We start from the raw sequence: 25,092 nt of genomic DNA, 5'->3' as shown, positions 1-25,092 counted from the left end.
TATGGAAAACTCATGTTTTATAGTGGATTTACATGAGATTTGGGCAAAACGCATGTACTTATAGTGGTATTTACGGGAAAACTCATGTATTTACAGTAGATTTAATAGCAGAATTTACAAAAAAAAACTCATGTATTTTCTCAATAGATTCATAGTGGTACATACATACAGTGGTATTTATGAAAGAAAAAAAAACTCATGTCTTTTCATTTGTAGTTACAGTAGCACTTACAGTGGCATTTACAAAAAAAAACTCATGTATTTACAGTGGCATTACCATAGTCAAAAATGAACTTTAGAAGCAGTGACTCGTAATCAAAAATGACTTCCCTATGGTTTGGAATTGCAAAACGAATATTTCATTAAAATTTGAAAAAAAGGAGAAATAGTTTGGAGACACGCCATGCAAAATCTCTTACCTTAGTTCATTAAGCAAAATATCCGTACATGACCATGGGTACATCAGAGGTTACAGTGATGTAAGTCACGCATATAATTCTTTCAAAATAAATAACATGGAAGAAGTCGGAAACTGCTTGCTTAGCCCGAACAGCCTTGAAAGGGTGGTCAGGCCAAATATGACGGCACATCAGCGCGTGGAAGAAAAACGCAAACATAGAAAAACCGAACCAAAAGACCAGAATCTTTGCCAGAAATCAGGGAAAGAAAATAGGAAGCGATCTCGACTGAATCTGAAAGATAGATCCAACAGATACAAATTCTGAGTGTTGCCAAAATTGAATAACAACCGGCTACAAAATAGTGTAAAAAATGGGATCTAATAGACCACGATCTCCAGAATCCTAACCTCCTAGCCTCCTAGCCTCCGCATCCGCATCTGGATCGAGTGAGCGTCGACCAGGGCGTCAGGATTCTGTAGGCGTTGACCACGGCGTTCGGCGATGGGAGGAGATGCACGGGTCCAACGGCGGGGATCCAGACGAAAAAAACAGGCGGCGAGCTCCCTGGCTCGTTTCTCTGGAGATCGACACAGATCTCAGCTAGCCGGCCGTGGTAACAAAAGTGGAGAGGAGGCTCTGGAAAAAAGGATACAAATCCAAATCGGAAAAAAAATGCAGATCCAGATCGAGAAAAAAGAGAACGAAATCGTTGGGTCGGGCTGAAGTTTACAGGAACACGGGGATGAATCGGAGGCCACGCCGCGGACGGATGCATGGAAGAAGCGGCGGACGAGCTGGAGCCGGCGGGAAGCATGGTGGAAGTGCGGCCGGGAGAGCTGACGGAGCTGCGTATATGGTGGGGATCGGGTGAGGTGAGAGAGAGGGGGCATCTGCGTGCGTGGTGGGGGTGCCCTGGTGGTGTTTGTGGTGGGGGTCGGGTGAGATGAGAACGAGAGAGAAGCAGCGTACGCGCGGTGGGCCCGGCGGGTGGTGGGTTTGGGTCGGATGGAAAGAGAGAAAAAGAAGCTAACGGACGTTAAGTGGATGTGCGGTGGAAAATGCTCTATAGGGTGATTCAATGGCTAGATGTGGGTGCGTAGCTAGCACCCATGGTAGCCCACTATTTTGCTTAAGAAAATACAAAAAGTAAATCAAAAAATAAGCGTAACTCAGAAAACAAAGCAAAATCATTTTGGACCCCAATGACCCAAGGAGTTCAAATATGATTGTTATTAAATTTTATGAAGTCTTGATGATTTGTGAGTCAAAGGAGTTTAAAAGACTTAGGCTGATCATAGTGCATAGTATCATATAGTAGTATCATGCATATGATATTTGTCTATGATACTATCTCTATAGTGGGTTGTATTATAGAGTAGTATCATAATCTTATAAATTTATTATTTTGTAGAATCTCAATGTAAATCAATGTACAAGATCTATTTGGCATTAATTTTTCTCTTAACATACGTTATGATACAGTATCTGCCTATGTTACTCTAATCCTATCTCTCTCCCTTAATTAGATGCCACATCAGATTTTTGTGGGCCTAAGTTGCATAATACTACCTAAGATACTCGCACTATGGCCAGACTTATGAGCCGAATGGTCATTTTGACAATGATTCAAAATAGATAAAAGTTTTTCCAAAAACTATGATATTTGCGCCAAACATGATTTCAAACCTTGAAATCATGAAAATAATCAAATTCTTACAGACATTTCAAATCACTTTGAATGAATTATAAAATACCCTAAAATTGAGTCTATATATATAACTCAAGGGTAAAAATACACAAAGAAGGGGAAACAACAACTTAAACCAATAAAACATGTCCTGATTATGCTTAGTAGCATAACTCATTTCTTAAAATATCATCTTATTAGGCATTGGTATTTTTTTAGAGCACGAGGTCTAGAGTCAAGCCGAATCATTTGAATTGCATTATCTTGCAGTCACAACTCACAAGGCCAGTTTAACACTTGCGCAGGTCTGTACAAGATCCAAATGAGGACGGACTATTTCATGAGTCTATTAATTAACTCCCCAGCTCAGGAAATTAACCAAGCAAAAGTTGATGCGATCTACTTTTATTAATGAAGCATGCATATAGGAGCATGGAGCTAGTAGCTTGTTCATCAATCATCACGAGCAATCAAAGAGCTGATCTAGCCGATGTAGTACATGGGGTCAGGCAGCTTGAAGGTGCGGGTGCCCTCAGGCGCGCCGAGGATGTCGCTCCACTGGTCGCCGATGTTGCCGACGATGACATACCCGGCGTCCTGCAGCTTCTGCCTCTCGCCGGACTTGTACGCGACGGCGGAGCCCTTGAACCCGGGCTGCTTGAGCAGTAGGTTCATCCACCCGGAGAAGCCCTGGTGGAGGAGGTTGGCGATGGTGATGGCCCTCTGGTCCTCGGTCCGGCCCGTGAGCAGCACCGGCTTCACGCCCATCGACAGCAGCTTCTTGTACAGCCGCTTCGTCTCCGGCAGGGCAAGCGCGCTCCCCTCCAGGACGTACGCGTTGAAGCTCGTCGCGTTGAACGGCTTAGTCCTGCGTGCGTATACATTACACGAAACAATGGATTAACGCCACACTTTAACAATAACATTACATACATGTCTGCATATACAGTTCTTACTAAAACATGACCATGATCTTTGTTTGTAACAGAGTAACTTTACAGTTACTAGTACACCGGTACGTGCATATCACGTTAAGTTAAATTCATTTATAGAAAGTTTTGGCACGAGGTTTAAAAAAAGTAACTAGCAAACCCTTGAAAATGAAGCAGATCAATCATTCATGTGTTAAAACTTTTTATTTGTATCTAAAATTATTGTGACTAAGCACCCTACTGGAGAATACGATGCAATGTAGGAAAATAAATAAGCATTATATATGCACAATAAAAGAACTCTTTGATGGCAGGGATTTGGTGCACACGGGTACTAGTGCTCCCTCCACTTTCAGTTTTTTGAAAATTTCAAAACCTCACACTTTTATGTTTTCAAAAATTATGGCGTTAAATATGTAGATAGATATGTTCATTAGAAGTGTATACAAAAAAGTCCCGGTAAAAAATACTTTAAATTTTGGGAAATACAACAACAATAAATTTCTAACAAAGGGATACACTATTGTAATACTATTTTACTACCATTTACTGTGAGAAATTTGTCTTTTTTATATTGTTCAAAATACAAAGTATTTTTTAACGTATGCTTTTTTTGCATACACCACACTCGTATATATCTTTCTATATATTTAACGTTATAATTTTTTGAGACTTAGAAACATAAGATTTTAAAATTTTCAAAAATCTAAAAAGTGAGGAGAGCATTGGTGCCTATGTGTCAAAGACACTTTCCGCGTGATATTTTTGGTTGGAAGAATGATTTTAAGGATGCAAACTGTGGAAGAATCGATATGTATGTTTTTAGTTGCTTGCTCTGTACGTAAGCACGTGCATGAGCATGCTGTTGTCGACGAACCAGAGACCAATGATAAGGTGACCAGAAGGTATATAAATTAATACTACCAAATACATATACCGACATGAACTCGCCGTCTGGATCACGCGGCACTGTTTGATATGGACCAAACGGTGTCAGACTTGCAACTTTTTTAGTTCCATCATATCCCACTCCTCAACCCAGCATGTACAGTCCTATGCAACAGCTCAGCTTTATTGTTTTTGTCGATACAACCTTTTTTCGACGCAGTTGTCACTATCTGCATAATTGTCTTGTTCGTCATTGACAGGTACTACTGCCCGTCCGTGTGTTTTCTGATGACTATCATGTCCAAACCATACTATTTTTTCACTTCAAGTTTAATATATTTCCCCCCTAATTTTTATCTATGAGAGATCCGGTGCTACAGACGCTTATGTTGCTGTCGTGTTAAGCATATTTTCCGAGTAATTTTCTACAAGGTGTAGTCAGATTTTATTCTTTATCTAAATGATAAGATAAGTGCAAGTCCCTGCTCAAATGCAGCTACAAAAATAGCAAAAATAAAGCAAGTAAAGTGCGTACCCGAAGCCGTGCTTGGCGTAGTAGGGGAGGTTGGAGAGGGTGGTCTCGTCGATGTCGAACACCCACACCTCCTTGCCTTTGCCGGCGAGCTTGAGGGTCTCGGCGTAGGCGAGGGCCTCGTCGACGACGACCTTGGAGTCCCGGCGGTAGTGGCTGCCCAGCATGTAGTGCCCGACGTAGCCCTCGCAGTTGGCCGGGACCGTCTTCCAGTCCCGCACGTTGTGGGCCTCGACGCCGAGCATCCAGCTGTCGCACGGCACGCCGCCGCGGCTCGCCAGCTCCCTGCCGGAGCCAAGCAGCTGCCGCAACGGGTGGATGACCGGCGCCCCCGTTAGCTCCGAAGCGCTGCAGGAGCCCAGTAGAGCCATGGCGACGAGGAGGAGGAGCATCCTAGCCATGGCCATTGTAGGAGCTGCTCTTGAGCTGCAATGTCCAGAGTAGTGTGTGCGGTTAGCCTTTTAAATAGGATGGCTACAGGGTGTGTCATGTGTGAGCTTGACAAAGACAAATTAGCAAAGGTGGGGGCATCGGCGGGGTCGCATTCAGCCATTCAGGGCGTGGAACACGCGAGCTGCAAAAATGTGTTTCGATCGAGCTGCGCGTGTACCAGGCAGATCAATCTACATTGATATATTCATATTTTTTCTCTCTACGGCAGTGTCAGCTTGTGAACATCAATCAGTTGGATGTACGCTGGTTTAAGCTAATTGGAAAAGCATATTCACCGGCGCTCCTAAAATAGATGCCGGCACTCGCTTCCACCATTTGGAGAGGAGCTGCCCACGCAATAGACCAGCCCCTATAGTCATTGGACCTAAAAATATATGTTCAAACTCACAATCAAAATAGTAAAGGAAATTCAAAGCCTAGAATTTATGAATAAAATTCAAAGTCTCCCACATCAAATTTTGGCCAGCACAAGCCACTATATTGCCATCAAAGTTACGCTACCAGAAAACATAGACTTCTCATCGCCAACATAGATCAAATGAATGGTGTCGACACCTCCATCACGTTTGGCTCCTCCTTCACCGGCGGTGTTACAAGGGCAACCGATGTCGGCACCGATAGGGAGGCGCTCCAAGAATAGCAGTCAGTGGTTCTTCCTTGACTGTGTTCGTGCTTCCGAGGCTTAGGTAAACCACCGCCGCTGCCGCTAGCTTTTTGTCCCCGTCTCGCTGGCCTTGCGATGCAATTTTGTGGTTGGCCGTCACTGCGCTTGGCTAGCCAATCTTCCCCTGTTTATGTCCATCGGCTTGACCTTCAACACCGCCTTGCGCGACTTATCCATCATCGTCGTCTTCTTCTTCGGAGGCATGTCGACAGTGGCAGCGGCAAGGGAAGGACATGCTCTAGGCACGAACTGGAGTGGAGGGGGGATGGGTTAAATTGGAGAATATATAGGGTTTCCGGTGTGTGAGGCTGCTAGGTGGGACCCGCAAGCGATATCAAATGTGGCTACCCACCAAGCCCTTATGCGCAGGAGTTGCCGACGATTTTATTAGACTCCACAGTTTGCCAGCAAATTATGGGAGAAGACATGTGAGCCTAAAATATAGCCGACACCCCAATAGACCTATTGGTGCGCTGATCTAATCTCATTAATTCACTATAATTCTAAGGAGAGGGAATGACTTATAATGTTACGATTAGATTAGAAACCCTAAACCAGAAATATGGGAAACAAGTTACCTGATTAAGAACAGAGAAGATCGGCCAAGAGGCCGGCCAGTTGGAGATGACGAGCTCGTGTAGGTAGCGAGCGCGGGGTGCCGGTGGACGATAGACGGCGGCAGCTGCAGCGGCGTGGTTCCACGCGGTTGAGATAACGCGGTCGGCGGTCGGGTGCTTTTTACGTAGTAGCTACGGCGGGGCGGTCAAGCCGTGCAACAAAGCACCCTTGTTTTCTCTCTCACACGGGCGGGGGTTGGAGAAGAGAAGACTCCCGTGTTGCTACGCGTATCGGTGCCTGGCTGCGTTTGCAAATCGGCCGTGCTTTTTTTTTTTTTTTTTTGGTCTGGGCCACTTTTGAGCTTAGAAGTTTTGACATATTGCCCAAGGAGGAAGTACCTACACCGACCGGGCCAGGCCTACTCTACACTCTAGGCTTTATCATATGGTCGGCAATACTATGTTGGATGGCAGCCCCATAGCCCAACTATGTGATTCCACTGAGATGCACGCCTACAATGCAGATCATTGATTCATGTACAGTACTCTCTTTGAACCATATAACCAAGTGCCAGTTTGTTGACAACACGTAGAGAGCCATCAAGCTATGCAGCACGGCTGCCAAGCCTGCTATGCGGTTGGCACAATGTTAGGTCATCTCCAGCGGCGTGACGCATTTCGGACATCCAAATTGTCCGCGGACGTCCGTTTGCGTCGCCTAGCGGACACTGAAATGGTCGTGCGTCCGTTTGCGTCTGGGGTTGGCTCCAGCGGGGCGACGCATTTTCGGCGCAGGCCAGAATTCAAAAAAGATAAACTAGCGTCGACTTTGCACGAAATTACAGCCGCAAATTGAGGGCTAAAACAAATTCATCACACTTTGCAGCTCGTACGGCGCAAAGTGGAGCAAAAGGGGCACAACAAGGACTGAACAACAATAAAAAAAAAGTCCAAAAGGAGGCCAAGGTCGGCGCATGGCGCCGGCGATCAGGCGTCTCGCGCGCGGATTGCGGCGCGCCTTTTCATGAACCATGCCCTGGTGTCGTCGTCGACGCCGCTCAAGTCGGCAAGCATGATCCTTGTGTCTTCTGCACGCAATTTGGCCTCGGCGTCTGCCTTTTTGGCCTCGATGTCCAGCCTTTGGACATCGAGGACTTCCTTGGCGAGGTTCTGGTAGATGGCAGCTGCGGCCTCTTTTTCCAGACGCCTCTTCTCGTCCCTAGCAGCCATGGCGGCACGGTTGTCGGACATTATCTTCTCACATGCTCTGCGTGAAAGCAATGGCCTGCGCCTCCCGGACGAGATCGGCCTTGGTAGCCTTGTGGCCTCGTGGACGAGGTGGAAGGACTGGACGGCCTTGATTGTCGTCTTCGCCGTCGAGGGTGACCGCTGTCCCATTCTTCACAGCTTCTTGGTAGGACGCAAAGCTTATCATCCACTTGTTGTTGTCTTTGAGCATCTCCCAACAATGGACCATATGGAAGCCCTTCTTATGCGTCGCCCTGAACTTCTCCAAGGCGCGGGATACCTGCAATCATAACCGCCAATGATGTACAATGACGCAAATTGACGCAATGACGCAAATTGTGTAGAATTATGATGGTTGTATCGTGTTTACCACTGTCATGACGCTAGTGCCGCTTACGAGGTTGTTAATAGCATGTTCGACCGCCGAGCAGAACTTGCTTGTCTCTTGTTTGATGTAGTTCCATCTTTTCCGGAGGGACTCTTCCGTCCGAGGGCCTGTGATATGGTAGGGCGGGTGCATTCTGGTCTCGTTGTACTGCTGCAAGACCTTGGCCCAATAGACCTTGCCCTTTTGCAGGGCGCCATTGATACAATCATGGGTCGTTGCCAGCCACGCTTCACACAAACACTTATCCTCGTCGTCGACGAAGCCTTGTGTCCTCAAGCTCTTGCCCTTCTTCTTCGTCCCAATATCCATGGGGATAGGCTGTGTTGGCGCGTCGTCGAAGTCGTCGACGGACACGGGTGTTGGCTGCGTCTGCTGGGTGGCGAACAGGCGTGCGGTCTCGATGTCCTCCGCATCTTGCGTTGGTGGCCAGTCATCATGCGCGCCTGTCCCGGCCCGATCATCGCGAACGAAGCCGTCGCCATAGATAATTTCCTGGATGTCTGAATCATGGCGGTCCTTCCAATAGTCCTACGAACGATCGGACATCAGACGCATGATACACGACACTCGCACACATTGACAGAGCTCACGTACCGGGTCGTCCATCGTCGGGGCAGGCGGCGCTATTTCGTCGAACATGTTGCGGGGCTGCGACATGCTCTCCTCCGGCACCTGGCGCGTCTTCTGTGTCGCGCCCGGGCAGGAGTCACCGCTTCTAGGCGTCCGGTTGAGGTCGGGAACCGGAGCCCCGGTCAACTTCACCGGCGGCAGGCCGGAGGCGAACCGCGACGCCGCGTGGCCCTGCAAGGGAGCGGGAGTTCCAGGACGCAGCTGGGAACTTACCGAGCTGACTGAAGAGGCCGGAGGAGCGACGCCGGCGATCCCCTCTCTCTTGACGAGTATGTAGCCCTCCGCTAAGGTTGGATGGAGGGCTACTTGCGCGACGCCCGCTTTGATCTGCATCTGCCAGGCCTGGTGGTTGGCGGCCGCGGCAGTCTTGATCTTCTGGTTCTTCCGCCGCCCGCGACGCTTCGCGGCCTCCACGATTTTCTCCTCCGCGGAGAGCATCTTCTTTGCCGTCTTCGGCTTTGCCTCCCGGCCGCCGCCGGTGGCTGCCCGCTTTGCTTACGCCGGAGCTGCAGCCTCCATTCTGGCTATGGTCGTGGCTACGGGGGAGTGTGGGGCAGCGGCGGCTGCTAGGGTTTGCTCCGCATCCATGGTGGTAGCTGCGGCGGCGAGGACGTCCATCGCTTCTGGACTGCTCGCGCCGATCTAGTTTGCAATTTCGCGCGGGGGAATGGCCAGTGACGGGAGTAATATCGGCCTCCAGCCAGTGACGCGCGGGTCCTACTTCTTTTTCGGCGGACACTCGGCGCGACCGCCGAGCGTCCGCGGAGACGCAAACCTGGCGCATATTTGGACCAGGTTTGCGTCTCCGCGGACGGCCCGGCCACTTTGCGTCGTCCCGCTGGAACAGGCACCAGACGCATTTCCGGTCACGGCGGACGAAAACGGACGCTGAGCGACCGTTTGCGTCGCGCCGCTGGAGATGCCCTTAGTCTAGTGGGTGTGGGTTGGGACACCAGGCGAAACAAGAACAAGAGTGTCCTTTAGTACAAATATATCAATCATGCTTTCGGCTAACTGTGATCTCGGTGAATACCATGGCGGCATCTTCGTGGTGTAGGCTATTTACGTCCGTCGGTGGTAGGCCTTTTCCTAATAGTGGAACATCGCATTTTTTTCAAACTCTATACTTTATTAGATTTTATCATTTTTTTTTGTGTCCTCGAATACAAGAAATTCTAGGTTAAGATAAAATGCATGTAAGATAGATATATCATTGACTACATGAGAAAGCTATTAGATTTTCTCTGAAACTTTAAAGTATGATTTTATTATTATTGTTTTTAACTAAGGGGTTACATGGAGCTAGGTAGCCATTTATATATCCACACTAAAAAAATTAAGCTAAAAAAGAAAAGATAGAACTGAAGAAATGCTAGCGAAGCACGAAGGAACAACGAACAGCTTACTCGTAATCCTGCAAGACCACACAGGAGCTTGAGCAAGACTACGCAGGAGTCTAATCTGACAGATCGTGGTATATAGTGTCCTGATAAACACATGCCAACTTACCCTTGGACCTTGGTTAACATGAAAGTATAACAAACTGTTACCACTTTAGAAGTCAATTTTCCATTTGAAAACTAATTAGGCTTAGCCCCTTGATCGACGACCCGTTAACATCCGTGGCTTGAGAAAAAAATCGATGATAAGACACGAGAAGAAATTCTAGCAACGTCCAAAAGGCAATATAGTGACGGCGTGGCCAAATAGCTGTTGCGTGACGCACACAAAAATCCAATTTGTGACACGCACGTAGGCCAAAACTAAAACCAAAACCAAATGTTATAGCTTATTTAGCAATAGCGACTTCCAGTAAACGAAATCAGTGAATCCACAAGTTGGATATGGGCGATGAGTTTCCAAGTTTTATGTACGTTCGAGTGCATACCACCACAACACTTGGAGGTGGGGCACCAATTAACAAGTTTACGAATTTTATATCGAGCGACGCGCATGACAGTGGTCGTTCAAGGGCACAGGAGCTCATTTGAGGGAGGATCTCGCTGGCAGCGAAGGCCAAAGTGGCAGGCGGCAGCTCGGTCCAAGGCCGAAGTAGCGTCGGTGGCGGTGGTAGTGTACATGGGGCTGGCATATGTGGATCGAAGAGAAATAAATGGAGAGAAACTTTGTATAGCTTGAGTGCCATACGAGCTCCAGGCTTCCAGCAACTCGGCTGCTCCTCTTACAACGAAGGACAGCAAATCCAAAGTATTGGTTTGGTTAGATTTGTGGATCTCTCCGCTGAAATGCTGGATGAGAAGACCAAGAGATGATGCTGGTGGCTTCTGGGGAAGATGAAGTTTCTTTTACGCGGAGACATGATTTGTTATTTCTCTTGAGTTAACAATGTTTGCTGCAAATACTTCTTTGTCCATAAATTGATGTCGAAGATTTGCCCAAATTCAGATGCATCTATAGTTCTATACGCTAAGTAGTGTCTACATAAATTTAAATTTAGACAAACTTTTAATATTCTTATATGGACATAGATAATACTAAACAATATGTTAGGCAGTGACCGACCAAATAAAGAGGAATTTATGTGAGTTTGATGGTTGCCGAACTTTTATTGGCGTTTCGATTGTTCATGAATACAGACGCACACCTAAACTAAAATTACTAGGTATGTCAATGTCTAAATTAGAACTACTCTCTTTTGTGAATCATGATACATTTCTATATTTTTTTTACAGAAGCTTGATAACTAACTAATTGACAATTCGAGGCTATTAATAATAATTACTCATGTCTATTTCCTCCGTCCTAAAATAATTGTACGTTTAGAAATGTTTCAAGTCAATTTTTATTAACATTGACTAACTTTCTAGGAAAAAATGGAGCATTGATGATACTAAATTAATATCGCTTGATTTATCTTAACATGGAATAATAATATAATATAGTAATTTAATATCACATATGTTGTTATTTCTGTATAAAAAATTGGTCAAATTTGAAAATGTCTAATTTTGAGAAAAGGAAAACATACACTTATTCATGGATGGAAGGAATATGTATACAAGTCCGCTTTGTATTCCGAATCAACTTGGAATATCAGGTTGATCCATAAATATATATTATGCCAAACAATACATTGGAAACATTTCTAATGCATATGCAATGATATATATTTGGCGACATGTAAACAAGGTGTACTTTTATACCCGGTGAAGAGGTATATATTATTAATAATGGATGGAGCTTCCTAGACTTTGTGTACTAAAGTCTTACGGCGACTTTGTCTATATAAGTGCTCTTGGATCGATATCCAATGGATACGATAGATCTAAATTTTTAACTCAAAATTCAAATTGTTCATAAAAAATAGTGTAACTTAATGGAGCTTCTGTGACTGGATCTTGATCCAAGAGCAATGGCATAGATAAAGTCACCATGACACTTTGGTATACAGTCACTAAGCTCTATCTATTAATAAATATTGAAGAATGAAATATAGAATGTGATGTTAAAAGCTCCACCGGTTGATCTTTGATCGGTATTAGCAAGTTATTAGTCTATTCTTTTTTACTATTACTAATAGATAAATAATATTAGAGTGGACAAACTCCGCCATAACTTAGGTAAGCCCTATTCATTGGATGGGGCATTTTGGCACCCGGGAGCATATGATCCCGGTTTTTAAAATAACTTTATACATACTTTAAAATGTCAAAAAAATCTAGATAAAAAATTGATGCGTACATCTCGACATTATACATGCTCATAAAGTTGTTTTGTGGAAAACCGACATTTTCTATGATGTGTGCAAAAAAGACAATTTAGTGCTTTAAAAAAGCTTTTTACGAGGCAATTCTTTATCTTTTTTATACAAGACACAAAACATGTCATTTTTTGCGAAATTTGGTGTGCACACATATAATATCAACATTTACACGCTGAATTTGTGTTCAATTTTTTGTTTTTGATATTTTTAAATGATTATCATGGGTAGCAGGAGCATATGCTCCCAAGTTCAAAAGTGGATTTTCGCTATTCACTTGGTTTTCTCTCGTAGCGTAGCACGGGAAATTTACTAGTGAGGATAAAATTGCAAGTCAAAGCCATCCAGTATTGTGCGTATTATTATCAGATGCGGAATACATTATGTTCTTCTCTAGGTAGAACTAGAGAGTCATAAATCAAGATTTCATTATCTTGAACAAAAACAATAATATTTGCTCTATCAGCTGTAGATTGAAACAATCTTACTAAAGATGACGCAACCATAGCTCGAGTGAGACAAGGTGGTACATCTGAACTTCAGGGTATTTAGAGAATGTTTTCTTGTTTGACAGGAAGCTTCTTGTTGCTTCTATGTTCCTCTCCATGCCTTTCTCTTTTCTACTCCTTATATTCTCATATGGAGACTAAATTAGAATTTTTAGTCATTTGTTCATGTGAATGATGGATGGAAGGCTAGACATTGTTCTCTCAACCTAGTGAAGTAGGATATCACAACACCTCCTGGAACGTCCGCAGCCGCGCCAGTGATTCGATCTCCTCCTCTGCTTGTATGGCCTTATTTTTGGCAAAAAGAAAATCATGCAGTATTATTCAGCCCAACAAATATAGCTGCCTCCTTGGCCTATAGCATCTTCACTGAACTTTTTAGCCAACAACACTGGTAGCGTGGCTCCAGTACTAGTCCCGTGAGCTTCAGTCCAGCTCTAGGCTTGCTGGGTGACTCAACAGTGACAAACAAGTACGTAAGGCGGCCAGTGATTGTTTCAGTTGCCAAGCGAGGCAATTTCTTTTCCAATTTCAGAACAAGCAAGTCAGCAATTGCTCTGGCAGTTAGATTATTGAGTTATTGATGACTCAAATTGATCCGATAATGATGTACTACCTCCGTTCTTGTTTAATCGACGCGGAGTCGAGACGAGCTAGTAGAGCATGTATGCATGGCCGGCATCGTCTAAACACGAACAGAGGGAGCAGGTTGCAGTTGTACCGAATTTGAGGTGAGAACACACTGAAACAGAGCTGAAGAACAGTGGAGATTCAAAAACATTATGGAAGAGAGCTTCAAATACAAAGAAGACGGTTCCACCTCGACATCAGAACTGTCGTGTTCTATTGATATTTTTTTTTAAATTACCCATTGCAAATATCCTGTGCCCGCCCATGGCCGCGGGGGAGGGACGAGAGCCGGTACCAGAGCAGTGGAGCACACGAGCGGCTGGGACAACAAATGCACATGGTGCGGGATCCGCGCCTCGATCTCCATCGCTTGAGTTGAACCAGAGATTAATCAGAACACGAGTCGAGCCGTTGAGCCCTAAAAAAGAGAAGCAGCTAATTAAGCTATGTCAACGTCCACGTACGACTTCTTTTTTTTTTTTTTTGAAAGTGGATTTGTATTACCCACGTCCACGTACGACTTCTTGGAAAAACAAATTCGGATGATTCGGCAAACTAGAAGAAGTGCCAAGTGACCAAGGAACAGCGACGGCGTGCCCGCTGTCTTCATGTTAATTACCAATTTTATCAGCCGATCGAGTCGTCATTGTTCCACACGCTGGTAGCCTCGTGTATGAAGTACGTGGAGATCCATAAGACGACTTCTAATTAACAAGCCAACATGTGTGCCACACGCTAGCCAAAAAAAAAAAAAAAAAAAGAAAGAGGAATCAAATCAAAGGAAGCCACTGGCAAACAGCAGCGACATGTCCGTCCAATCGAGCTAGGACGGACGAATGGAATTTCGAGCCAACGCATGTGTCGGTTGTGCAAATTAATCTGGAGTATTTTTTTTTTCCAAACACAATACAAAGATAGATGCTCATACATACATACATACATACATACATACATACATACATACATACATACATACATACATACATACATACATACATACATACATACATACATACATACATACATGCATACATACATACATGCATACATGCATACATGCATACATGCATACATGCATACATGCATACATGCATACATGCATACATGCATACATACATACATACATGCATACATACATACATACATACATACATACATACATACATACATACATACATACATACATACATACATACATACATACATACATACATACATACACTTTTCTATACGAATGTGCGTACGCGCATCCTACTCAATTAACACATTCGAGCAGGGACGAAGCTAGAAATTTGATCTAATGGTGTCAGCTCTATGTTCAATGGTGCCAGCTTCACAAATAAATAGTAATTAATGTAGATTTAGTAAGAAATTTGCAAAAATCATTGGTGTCTTAATGAACAGTTCCATCTCTGCATTCGAGAGACTGAATTCAAGAAACTGATCTGGCATGAATTGAGATTGATGAAGTCGTCACATGCGCCTGCTGTCGATGGAAACATCGCCTCCCATTGGAAAACATTCCAACTTTATAAAACACCAAAGTATCAACCCAAACATACGATTTGAATTATGGCGGTGTGAAGGTGTCACTGCTCTCCTAACCATCCGACTACATGTTGGTTCTCAATGTGGAGTACTCCTATAAACGAATCCAACGTCTGTAACACAATTTTTTTTTGAAATTTAAAACCACTCTATTAAGCAAACAGCAAGCCGCCTCATTAAAAACCTTCCAGCCCCTTAGGTACCCTGGAAGGAAAAGAGTGCGTCTGAAATCTGCTGCCGCAAATCACAGTATAGTTACATCATGTAGGAGAGGTTGGACTTTGGAGAAGAAAACTAGGGGGCTCATCGATCCAAGTACAATCAGACTTAGAGGAAAAACACGACCAGCTATAGAATGAAAATATATAGTACTACTAGAGAAAGAAAATCAAAAACATATTAGCAACAGCAACACACATTTCGTGCAAGTAAATCAAGGAATGGATATCCAGGTCAACACTCGGTTGTGGCCGGTGATGAGTTCCCATAGGCTCCGTTCCTGTGTATATGCTCCCTAAATCACTCTTTATACGAATATACTTTAAGATAAAGTCAAACAAGAGCAAAATCAAATGCCATAAGGAATGCTTGGCTTGATGACCGGTGTTTAGCCTCTCCGGATTGTCATCTTGGTTGCGGCATTCTTTCATTGTGACACAATGTTATGCTGAGACCAGTTGTTGGGAGTTTGCACAACTAATGTGGCTGGGATTTGTAGGTAGCTCGTTTCGACTTTCGAGCTTGTCGTTTGATGTCTTTTGTAACGGTTTTCACCTGATTTTTTTTTTTGCTATATAAGTCACCAATACTCTTCATCTTAATCAATGAGTGTGGTAACTCCTTTTCCATGTTTCATAAATATACAGATAATATAATCTCACGTCGTTTTAAATTAGACGGCGGTAAACAATTCAACTTTTTTTCTTCTCAAAAATAACATATATATTTTTTGTCAACAATATCTCCCTTGGAAAAAAATAATCATAAATATTTAAACAAGAAACATCCAAAATACAGATTTATTAATGCTAGATCCATCATAATATACTGTCATATAACGCATCGTTGCCTTTACTAACGAGTGTCGGCGTCAACATTCACTCTTAGCCAGTATCCTCACTACTACCTCCATACCGGTTTACATGGCAATAATGCATTTCGAGAAAAAAGTTTAACTACAAATTTTGTCAAGAAAATATAAGATATGTGTCACAAAAACTATACCATTGGATTCATATTTTAAAAAAAAATTTAATAGTATATTTTTTATGATATATTTTATATTTTTTTGACCAAACTAGTAGTCAAAGTTTTCTCGAAATACGTAATTACATTGTAAGCCAGTATGGAGGGAGTACTATATAAAATTCCAGCTGCATGTGGTTTTCATAGGGCTCTCACGAGGTCAACAAACTCCAAAATATTCTCAAACAAAAAATTAAGTACGTTCGCGTGAGCCTCGTTTGACATGAACCAGTTTGGGGTTCTTGAGGCCTTGTTCGGTTGCAATAGATTTAATACTCTAGTGTAATTAATCCACCGAGGAATTGGGTGATCCCAACCCCGTCACCACAATCCCTGTTGTGACTAGTCCCAATATTTCCTCCCAACCCCTCTGTAAACTGCTGTTCGGTTAATCCCTCAATCTCCCAGAAATTAAGAGAATGATTGGGGAGAATAAGAAGAGGAGGATCGAGGCCTTGAAAGTCCATCGGCGGGAGAGAAACACGCCGGCGACGGGCTGGTTGCGGTCGCCGCCAATCCTGGTCTCCACGAATCTCACGCCGCTCCGATCCGCTGTGGTTGGATGTGGCGGCTCCGGTTGGAGGTGGAAGGGAGAATCGTAGGGGTAAGCTCGCAGCTGCCATCTCCTCCGGGTGCGCTGTCCCTTCGTCCTCGCCGGCGCCGGTATGCTCCGCTCGCCAGCGCCGGTATGCTCCGCTCGCCGCCGCGTCGACTTTTTCGCGAGAGGGAGATGGGTCGGGGGAGGAAGGAGAAGTACCGCTTCGGTTCGATCGGGGAAAGAATACACGAGGTGGATGGCGTGGATCTGACCCCGGTTGGTTTCACAGGTTTTGGGTGGGTTTGGACGGGCGTTTGACCCCGACCGGGGTTAACCGAACACGTTAATGAAGTAGGCCGGGAACAGAACCCGGTCGGTGACAAACCACGGGGATGGGAGGGAATCGGACGCCAATCCCGGCGGGGAAGGGGCTAACCGAACGAGCCCTGAATGATTTGGTTGAGCTGGAGAGCATGTGCATAGATGTCATTATGGAAGAACCAGACGCCAGGCAACGATTGTCAACGCGACTCGGTCCAAAACCTGGCACGTACGCACATGTTCACGATATCTTCTTCTGAGCACGAGTTTTACAGATGAAGTGGGGAAACAGGGGAAGACAACGGAGCGTGCGCAACAGCGGATTCCGAACGCCGAGCTGAGCGGTGAGCAGCGACCGAACATGAGAGGACAAAGATAGCAGTCATTTTTATGCTATGTCGGGTTAGGGTTTTATTACTCGGCCGGTATTTTCAGTACCCACCCTCGTAAGAAAATATCGGCCGGTATTTACCGGTATGTTTATGATTTCCTCAAATTTAGGTAAATTTGATAAAATTATTTTTAATTCGTTTGAAGCATCCTAAATGGTATATTTTGACCTGCATAACCAAAATTTTCGGTAACCGGAACATCAACGTGAACGAGGAAAAAACCTTGGGTTGGAGTGGACGCACTTAGCAATGGAGAAAAAACTAGAGGCAAAGTTGCATCTATAGGTAGAATTTCCGTAGCAAATGCAGTCCATGAGTCGAGCAATATTGGCAGAATTGCACTTGGTGCATTTGCTCTGTAGTGTGCGAAAAATATTACTCTCTCTATCTTAAAAAAGATGTATACATGCAATTTTAGATAAAGTTGAAACATCTTCTTTTTAGGGCAGAGGGAGTAGATATACTCATCAATACCGCAGGCATATGATACCGTGACGTATAGGGCGTATCAGAACCTCCGCACGTAGTTTCAAAAAATCAAATCTATATTCCTTTAGTGTCAAATGACAGAACAGCCACCACCTCCATTTCTTCCACACCTGAACTCCCGACCATACTAGTATATAGATATGCACATATGGGCTGCACCATTGCGCACAGCTAGCGCAGGAGGTCGATCGATCGGCAACAACAACAAGAGCCATCAGCCATGTCGTCGTCGGCCTCGTCCTACCTCGGGCGGCCGACCTATTTCCTCATGGCCCTCGTCCTCCTCCTCACCGTCCTCTGCGTCACCTTCCCCGCCTACCTGCGCAACCCGGCGGACGCCATCGGCTGCTTCACCGGCGCGGTCGCACCACTGGCAGCCGCCGACGAGGAGGAGGATCGCCGGCCGCCGGAGCTCAGCATCCTCGTCGGCGTGCACACGATGGCCAAGAAGCACTCCCGGCGACACCTCATCCGCATGGCGTACGCGCTGCAGCAGACGCCGGCGCTCCGCGGCGCCGCGCGGGTGGACGTCCGGTTCGCGCTCTGCGCTCGGCCGATGACGCCCGAGCAGCGCGCGTTCGTGGCGCTCGAGAGCCAGGCCTACGGCGACGTGCTGCTGTTCAACTGCACCGAGAGCGCGGAGGGGGGTAAGACGTACGACTACTTCGCCGGCCTGCCGGCGATGATGCTCGGCGGCGGCGGAGACGGGGACGTGGACGTTCGGCCATACGACTACGTGATGAAGGTGGACGACGACACGTACCTGCGACTGGACGCGCTGGTGGAGACGCTGCGGCGGGCGCCGAGGGAGGACATGTACTACGGCGTGGGCCTGCCGTTCATGAACAGGAAGTCGCCGCCGTTCATGCTCGGCATGGGCTACGTGCTGTCCTGGGACCTCGTCCAGTGGATCGCCACCTCCGACATGGTCAGAAGCGAGGCCAAAGGTACGCAACTCTCCATGCTAATTTTCAGGCTTGATTCTTCGAAACGTAGCAAAACACACTTGTTTGTACCCCTTTTCCTAGAAAAACCTCAAAAGTCTCGGGCTTAGATTGATAAAAAAAAAAGGAAATGCTATTCCAAGATCGTTTCTTGTGAGTTTGTGCATCTATAAAAAAAATCTTGAAGGAGCATACTGGCAACAATATGTTTCGTCAAAAGTAATGGTTTTCTTTTTTCTTTTGAACTCATAATAACGGTTATTTTTGTTCTGTGTTTCCACCAGGTGTAGAAGATGTGACCACGGGGAACTGGCTAAACATGGGCAACAAGGCAAAGAACAGGGTGAACATCTTCCCCAGGATGTATGACTACAAGAGTGCCCAGGCCAAGGATTTCTTGGTGGACACCATTGGTGTGCATCAGCTGAAGGAGGACATCAGGTGGGCACACACATTGGAGCACTTCAACGCCACCCAGTTGGATCCCTCCACTATGCTTCAAGAACCTACAGCCTTTTAGGGAGATTCTTATTCTTATGTGAAAGTCTTGTAAATTTGCAGGGTTGTAAATTTAAACTGCCATCCTAACGGGCAGCCTGTTTGTGGTTTCACATGAATTTCATTGTACACGGTTCAATCACCGCAATATTCACTGGAAAATTCTGCACTTGCCAATAGGTATTTGAGTAACTTCCACGTAAGCAGCGTTTGATAAAAGCCAGCTAGAAGAATAAACATATCATGAAAAGCCGCCATCATTGATCGATTTCCATGATACACCAACATTAGCTCATGTTACAAATTACATGTGCACATTTCAATCTAAAACGGACCTCTCACCATCCTGAGGCATGCCAAACCAGGCTGCTTAGGTCATTCCTACAGGGAAAGGAATGCACCAGACAGCTAGTTGATCTTGTTAGCGACACATCCCAAAATACAGTAGTCCATCCTCAACATTTCAGTTTTTCTACTCAGCTCGACATGGACAAGTCTAAGCCTCTGGTTCTTCTTTCCCTGTTCAAGCGATCATCTGACGAGGGATTTGTGCTGATGTATGGTTGACATGTGGTCTGTCTCTAGCACGCGCTGCATCAATTGGAAGCAATCAGCTCAGCAGTGCAGGTAACTACAAATTACAGTTAGCCATCCGGCCATTATCATCTGCCGCATGAATCAAGGTGATACCCGGTTACAAAGAAATGGAAGGAAACACCTTTAACTCGGGGCAGGGGTCTTTCTAGATATTGTTGAATAACTGGACTTGAGTTCAACACGTGCCTCTTGCTGCTGCCCTCTAGTTCTTGTGGTTTTGACCTGGCTAGGTTCGCTTGTTCGACGCTAACCGTTCGCTTCTTCTAGTTCCCATGCGCATTGCCTTCTCCGGCTTCAACTTTGCTCTGCCTGACCTTGCAATAGAAGACCCATGTGATTTTTGTGTTAAACTTGCACCCTGTTTAGCCACCTGTTCTAACCCTTGATCATTACTTTCTTGGAAGTCCAAACAAACAACTGATGCTGAAGTTCCCTGCACAATGAAATATCTATAGGTATCAGCGAACTTGAAGAGGAAAAAGCAAGAGAAGGTACAAACACATTCAGATCATGCAGGAAAGATACTTTAATTTTCATCACGAAACAGCGATCAATTGATCATTTTATTAGCACAGCATGTGAGTATCACTCCAAGAAATACAATACCAATCGTACAAGACAAACCATGCTGAAAAAGCAGCGCAGTGCAATAAACATATTTGACATTTAATCATAGCATACCACAAGAGTGAAAAATCACAGTACAGTGCTACAACAGATTCATGAACGTTATATATGTTAACGCTACAAGATGAAACACCAAGCATTACCTTATTTCCAGTCAAACAGGGTTCTGCATCCTTAACTTGCTCCTCTTCAGAATCATCAATTTCCTCACATTCAAAAACCACATGCTGGCTATCTTCCTCGGAATCACTTAATTCTTCTTGTTCCATTACAACGCCTTGCATTGCTTCTTCACTGGGCTCTTCAATGCCACGATGAGAACAAGCATTTCCAGGGTCTAGATTTGAAATACTAGCTCTGCCCTTGATAGACCCGTGTAGCGGAGTGCTTAATTTACTAATGGATTTCACGTGACAGTCAGATTGATTAGCAAACTGATGGCAGACCTCTTCTGGTACTTCCCCATGCATCTCAGCTTCTGTTCTTTGCAGTAGAGGATGGAAGTCGACAGTATTAGCATTTGCAGGAGCTTTCTGCTTATTACTTTTCTCAACTGGAACGTTCTCAAAAGGGAAAAGGTCATAGTTTCTTGAATGACTAAGATTTTCATTCAAAGGATGCATCAGAAAATCTTGTAGAGGATACTGAAAAAGCAAAGGATGCATCAGAAAATCTTGCTCATAACCATCTTCTATCACACTTCCATTTAAAGTCCCATGTTGTTCTAATCTATCACTAGTACTATGATCGGGGAAAAGGTTTAGCTGTGTATAAACACATTCTGTAAAGGTTGGAGGCGACACAGGAAACAGATCCTTTTCTGCATTATCTGAGGTGCCATTAAAGTGTGCTGCATTCTGATCAAATTCCTTCTGAGGTATTATACGGACAGAAGGAGGAAGGTTTACCGCAGGCAAATCTGGGGCCAACTTGACCACATGACTACCTTTCTCTTTACCAATTTGTGAAGCTTGGAGTTCGTCCAAAGTGCCATCAAATACCCTCTTAGTTGAAGGGCCATCAGAAGCACAAGAGCTAAAAGGTATATATGAGGCACTCAAACCACATCTCAAACTATTTCTGCTATGCTGGTCAAAGCAGCCATGTGCTGCACCACATTCGTCATCGGGGCGTGTGCCCGTCTGCATCATGTTGACGCTCCTATTCTCTGTGTCTGCTAAAAGTGCTTCATTTGCATACAGATCGTCATCACTTTCAACACCCTCAGAAGCATCATTATCAGCCTGTCAAAAAAACATTGTAGAGTGTGCCCAATTACACAACTGTACATGGACATATACATTCAGATATCTTATGGGTATCTTGCAAATTCAGAAACACACTAACCTCCTGCTCACGATCTACTCGTGAATCAGGCATTGAAGCTTTTCTTTTTCTCCTCTTCGCTTCATATGCTCTCCTCTTTTCTTTTAACGAGTCACTTTTACTGTAAGATCGCTGGACTCCAGTAGCAACTCTCCACTGACGTTGGAGCTGTGCAGGATCTCTATATGGCAGATTAAACTTCCAAACAGATGTCCAATCATTTTTGAATATCTTGAGCCCCTGCATAGGCCGTACAGAAGAGGGAAAAGGTAAATAAATAGCAATCCAAGAGGTAACAAAAGATAGGCAGCAGATACAAGTACGAACACCTCTTCGACACGCTGTATTTCCTCAGTACTCAATGGAGAATTCTTCATTCGGCGCACTTCCTGCATTGTTTCAAACAAAATATGCTCAGTAGTATGTCGATTTTTGGAAAAATGATAGTCAAGGAGATCAACATCACAAACAGTACAACACGAAGATTTGTGCATCGCAGTACCAAAGCAGTATTTGGTTTTTGGTACAAGGCATGCTGACCTACTCTTTTACGACACGCAGGAGTGCTCTTTCAAGCTTCCAGTCATAAAAGGCACTGTAAATTTTGATATCATTCTCTGCCCTTTTAAAAACAGAGCTGGTAAGAAATCATTTCCCAAGTTTGTTTCTGATTATGAAAACAATCAAATGTGGTATGGTCCATATTATGGAAATAGGCTTTAAAAGTTTCCCATGGAAACTTTATTAGCCTTCCTTTACTGTTGGCATACAAAACAAATACTGTTTGTACTTCTGCCTGTACTTACTAAAAGGTGTGAAGTTTAAATAAATAAAAGGTTCAAACATTGGCAATTCACAATAGTGCTTGTACTTCTGCAGGAACTTCACTGCTCAAAATATCATTATAGAAAAACTAAATCTCTGCAGAGGATTCATAGATCAGTTTCAGAACAAGATTATGGCATCAACTGACACACCTTACTATGCTAATCAGTTAAGACCTTCAGCATTTTTTTCTTACAGGCTTACACCAGTAAACGGAAAGATTACACTTACCTTAACTGGATTATCAGGAGCATTGGTTGCGGTGCGGTTCTTTTGTCTCACATATATCTACAATACAAAAGTTATGTTATTGAATGCGCATAAAACATACAACAGAGACAACTTGCTCAAAAGACTGAACTTAGGCTGTGGCACTGGGCAAAATAGAAATTTGATCAGAAGGCCTCTAGTTATGGTTGTAACTTTTAAGCTGAGATTAGAGGTCAAGACAAAAGCAAAAGCAGAACAAATTGCAGGCAGTAGATTTTGTTGAAATTGAGGATCTAAGAGCTCGTAATCTGGTGTATCAGTTATTGAGAGTAGATAACACAATAGGCCACCAGTAGCGCCAGCAATGTGAAAATTCGCATGTCAATGCAATGAATTGTTTGCAATACAGATTCTTAAAGTGAATTCCATTTTCTTCATATTTTCAGATAGTCAGATGAAGTCGGTTGCAAGGAGATGCAAGCACCGAGGGTACCAAACAAATGAGAAAACACAAAGTTGGTACATCTACTAAAATCGTAGAAAAAGGTGGACTTTTAGAACATAAAGAAAATATAGGCTTGAAGTAAAGTTTTCAACAAATAAACGACATAACCATATAACCTGACGCGTTGATTTGCAAGGAAGAAAACGCTTTTGTATCGCATCCCAGTCACTATTAAGTTCCAGAATCCCTAGAGCTAATAATCTGCAGGCAGAACAGAGACAAAGATTACCATAACCATGAAAAAAAATGATAGCACATGTGTATTCAAATGTTATTTAATCATGCAGTTGAAAAGGAACAATATATATGACATCATGTTAAGAAAGTGGAACAAAAGCATAGCAAACTTAATATGATTAACCACCCAAAAGGAGACCTTAAGAAAAAAAAAAATGAAGATGAATGGGCAGCTTAGTAATGCCAGACACGAACTGCATAAACAATGCCAGTACCACAGGAATGAGAACAGTACAACTTCAGCAGACTGCGAACAAAAACTTTTTCACTCAGCTTCCGTTGAATCTTACTTTTACGATAGCATGGCAATGGACTGTGATTGAAATTCAGGGATAGATTCAAATTAACAGGAAAGAAAACTCTAATGCGTGAATTTAAAACGACAGCAAAGATGTAAATCATACCCGTCCTCTGCATCAGTGAAGTTCACTCTCTGGACCATAGCTGCAGGAGGTGGCTTACGAGGAAATAGGAAAAAATTGAAAAGCGGATAAAATCTCTGTGCCAATCTTGCAATGTCAAATGGAACAAGAGCAATCGTCTCCTTTTTACTACTCTCAACAAGGGTAGCAGCTAATGTTTTCTTGGGATGTAACTGCCCAGGTAAAGCTGGTGATGCTGTGGATACATTATTTGATTTGTCCTGAGAAACATTGTTAGCATCTTTGCCGGTGCTAAGTACCAGTGAAGCAAAAAGAGGTTCTTTCCTAGAGTGGGTCTTGTCTGCGGTGCCATCCACAAGGCTTTTTCTGTGCTTCACAACAGCTGTCAATTAAGCAAAAAGAAAGATGCTTAAGCGATTGTAAAAAAAATGAAGAAAAGTAAATTAAAAATTGAGCACATCCATTTTTGCAGACTTACAGGCTGCAACATCACTTAAATAACTGAGGGCCAAATGAAGTGGTGAGACATCAAGGATGGACATAACAGGATTCCTAATTACTGGATTCCATTGGCATTGTGAGCTCTCACAAGAAGCATCAATTGCTGACTTGAGATGCTGCCTTTCGAAACAGAATTGTCGATGGATAGTTTTTTTCCTAGCCAATGCTTGATCACGGTGGCCAACCAACTCAACTATCATTTTTTTAATATCAACAGCCACACGCTGTTTAGATGGGTCAAGAACAGATAGAGAGAAGGTTTGGATCATGAGCTGAACATGTTCATATATCATCATATGCAAATGGCCAAGTTGCTCATCAGTAAATCCCTCCACTACAGCAGCGCCATTTACTGATGACGATGAGGAAGGGGCATTGATGTTGGGGGAATCATTTTGAGGAGCCAAGAGCGCAGATGAGCTATTTGGCAGAATCGGACGTACATTAGATTTAGTTGCCCTAGACAACTTGGGTCTATTCTTCCTAGTCCAAGGCCTATGGGCATCTTTTTCATTCCCGCCATTTATGTTTTCATAGCTCTCAACATTTCCATGACCATTGCTTTCGAGGGTCCCCTCAATTCTGAGCTCAAAGTCTGCATCATTCACATCTTCATCCTGGGTTTCATTCCCTGGCAGGCCTGTGTGTCATCACCTCCACCAGATA

The 25,092-nt window shown here is 44.1% G+C and overlaps 3 protein-coding genes across 3 annotated transcripts; 1 reads left to right on the top strand and 2 right to left on the bottom strand.

Annotated features, from left to right (window-relative positions):
- Window positions 1-2,571: 2,571 nt before the first annotated feature.
- LOC124670834 (stem 28 kDa glycoprotein-like) lies at window positions 2,572-4,853 on the bottom strand. The gene is made up of 2 exons (XM_047207309.1): window positions 4,444-4,853; window positions 2,572-2,956 (listed from the first exon to the last, which is right to left on the bottom strand). The coding sequence occupies exons 1-2, from the start codon at window positions 4,845-4,847 to the stop codon at window positions 2,572-2,574; spliced, it is 789 nt and encodes a 262-aa protein (XP_047063265.1). The 5' UTR covers window positions 4,848-4,853.
- Window positions 4,854-17,851: 12,998 nt separating this feature from the next.
- On the top strand, window positions 17,852-19,377 carry LOC124670827 (beta-1,3-galactosyltransferase 6-like). Its single transcript, XM_047207297.1, has 2 exons — window positions 17,852-18,720; window positions 19,002-19,377. The coding sequence occupies exons 1-2, from the start codon at window positions 17,994-17,996 to the stop codon at window positions 19,235-19,237; spliced, it is 963 nt and encodes a 320-aa protein (XP_047063253.1). The 5' UTR covers window positions 17,852-17,993; the 3' UTR covers window positions 19,238-19,377.
- An 81-nt stretch (window positions 19,378-19,458) lies between these two features.
- On the bottom strand, window positions 19,459-24,857 carry LOC124706564. Its single transcript, XM_047238228.1, has 9 exons — window positions 24,404-24,857; window positions 23,947-24,307; window positions 23,422-23,506; window positions 22,822-22,878; window positions 22,095-22,154; window positions 21,787-22,005; window positions 21,113-21,683; window positions 20,583-21,070; window positions 19,459-20,245 (listed from the first exon to the last, which is right to left on the bottom strand). The coding sequence occupies exons 1-9, from the start codon at window positions 24,720-24,722 to the stop codon at window positions 20,039-20,041; spliced, it is 2,367 nt and encodes a 788-aa protein (XP_047094184.1). The 5' UTR covers window positions 24,723-24,857; the 3' UTR covers window positions 19,459-20,038.
- Between the last annotated feature and the right edge of the window lie 235 nt (window positions 24,858-25,092).

This window comes from Lolium rigidum, chromosome 1, assembly GCF_022539505.1.
Source record: "Lolium rigidum isolate FL_2022 chromosome 1, APGP_CSIRO_Lrig_0.1, whole genome shotgun sequence".
Taxonomy (NCBI): domain Eukaryota; kingdom Viridiplantae; phylum Streptophyta; class Magnoliopsida; order Poales; family Poaceae; genus Lolium; species Lolium rigidum.
The sequence above is the reverse complement of the archived record's forward strand: the minus strand, read 5'-3'. Positions and strand labels throughout refer to the sequence as shown.

What these genes read in the sequence shown, in the direction of transcription:
- LOC124670834 (XM_047207309.1), bottom strand. Translation starts at nt 4,847, where the DNA reads ATGGCCATGGCTAGGATGCTCCTCCTCCTCGTCGCCATGGCTCTACTG. An exon ending in TACGCCAAGCACGGCTTCGG is followed by an intron (nt 2,957 to 4,443) that starts GTACGCACTTTA and finishes ATACGCACGCAG; the next exon opens with GACTAAGCCGTTCAACGCGA.
- LOC124670827 (XM_047207297.1), top strand. Translation starts at nt 17,994, where the DNA reads ATGTCGTCGTCGGCCTCGTCCTACCTCGGGCGGCCGACCTATTTCCTC. An exon ending in GGTCAGAAGCGAGGCCAAAG is followed by an intron (nt 18,721 to 19,001) that starts GTACGCAACTCT and finishes TGTTTCCACCAG; the next exon opens with GTGTAGAAGATGTGACCACG.
- LOC124706564 (XM_047238228.1), bottom strand. Translation starts at nt 24,722, where the DNA reads ATGATGATATATGAACATGTTCAGCTCATGATCCAAACCTTCTCTCTA. An exon ending in TTTAAGTGATGTTGCAGCCT is followed by an intron (nt 24,308 to 24,403) that starts GTAAGTCTGCAA and finishes CTTAATTGACAG; the next exon opens with CTGTTGTGAAGCACAGAAAA. An exon ending in AAATACAGCGTGTCGAAGAG is followed by an intron (nt 22,006 to 22,094) that starts GTGTTCGTACTT and finishes CGGCCTATGCAG; the next exon opens with GGGCTCAAGATATTCAAAAA.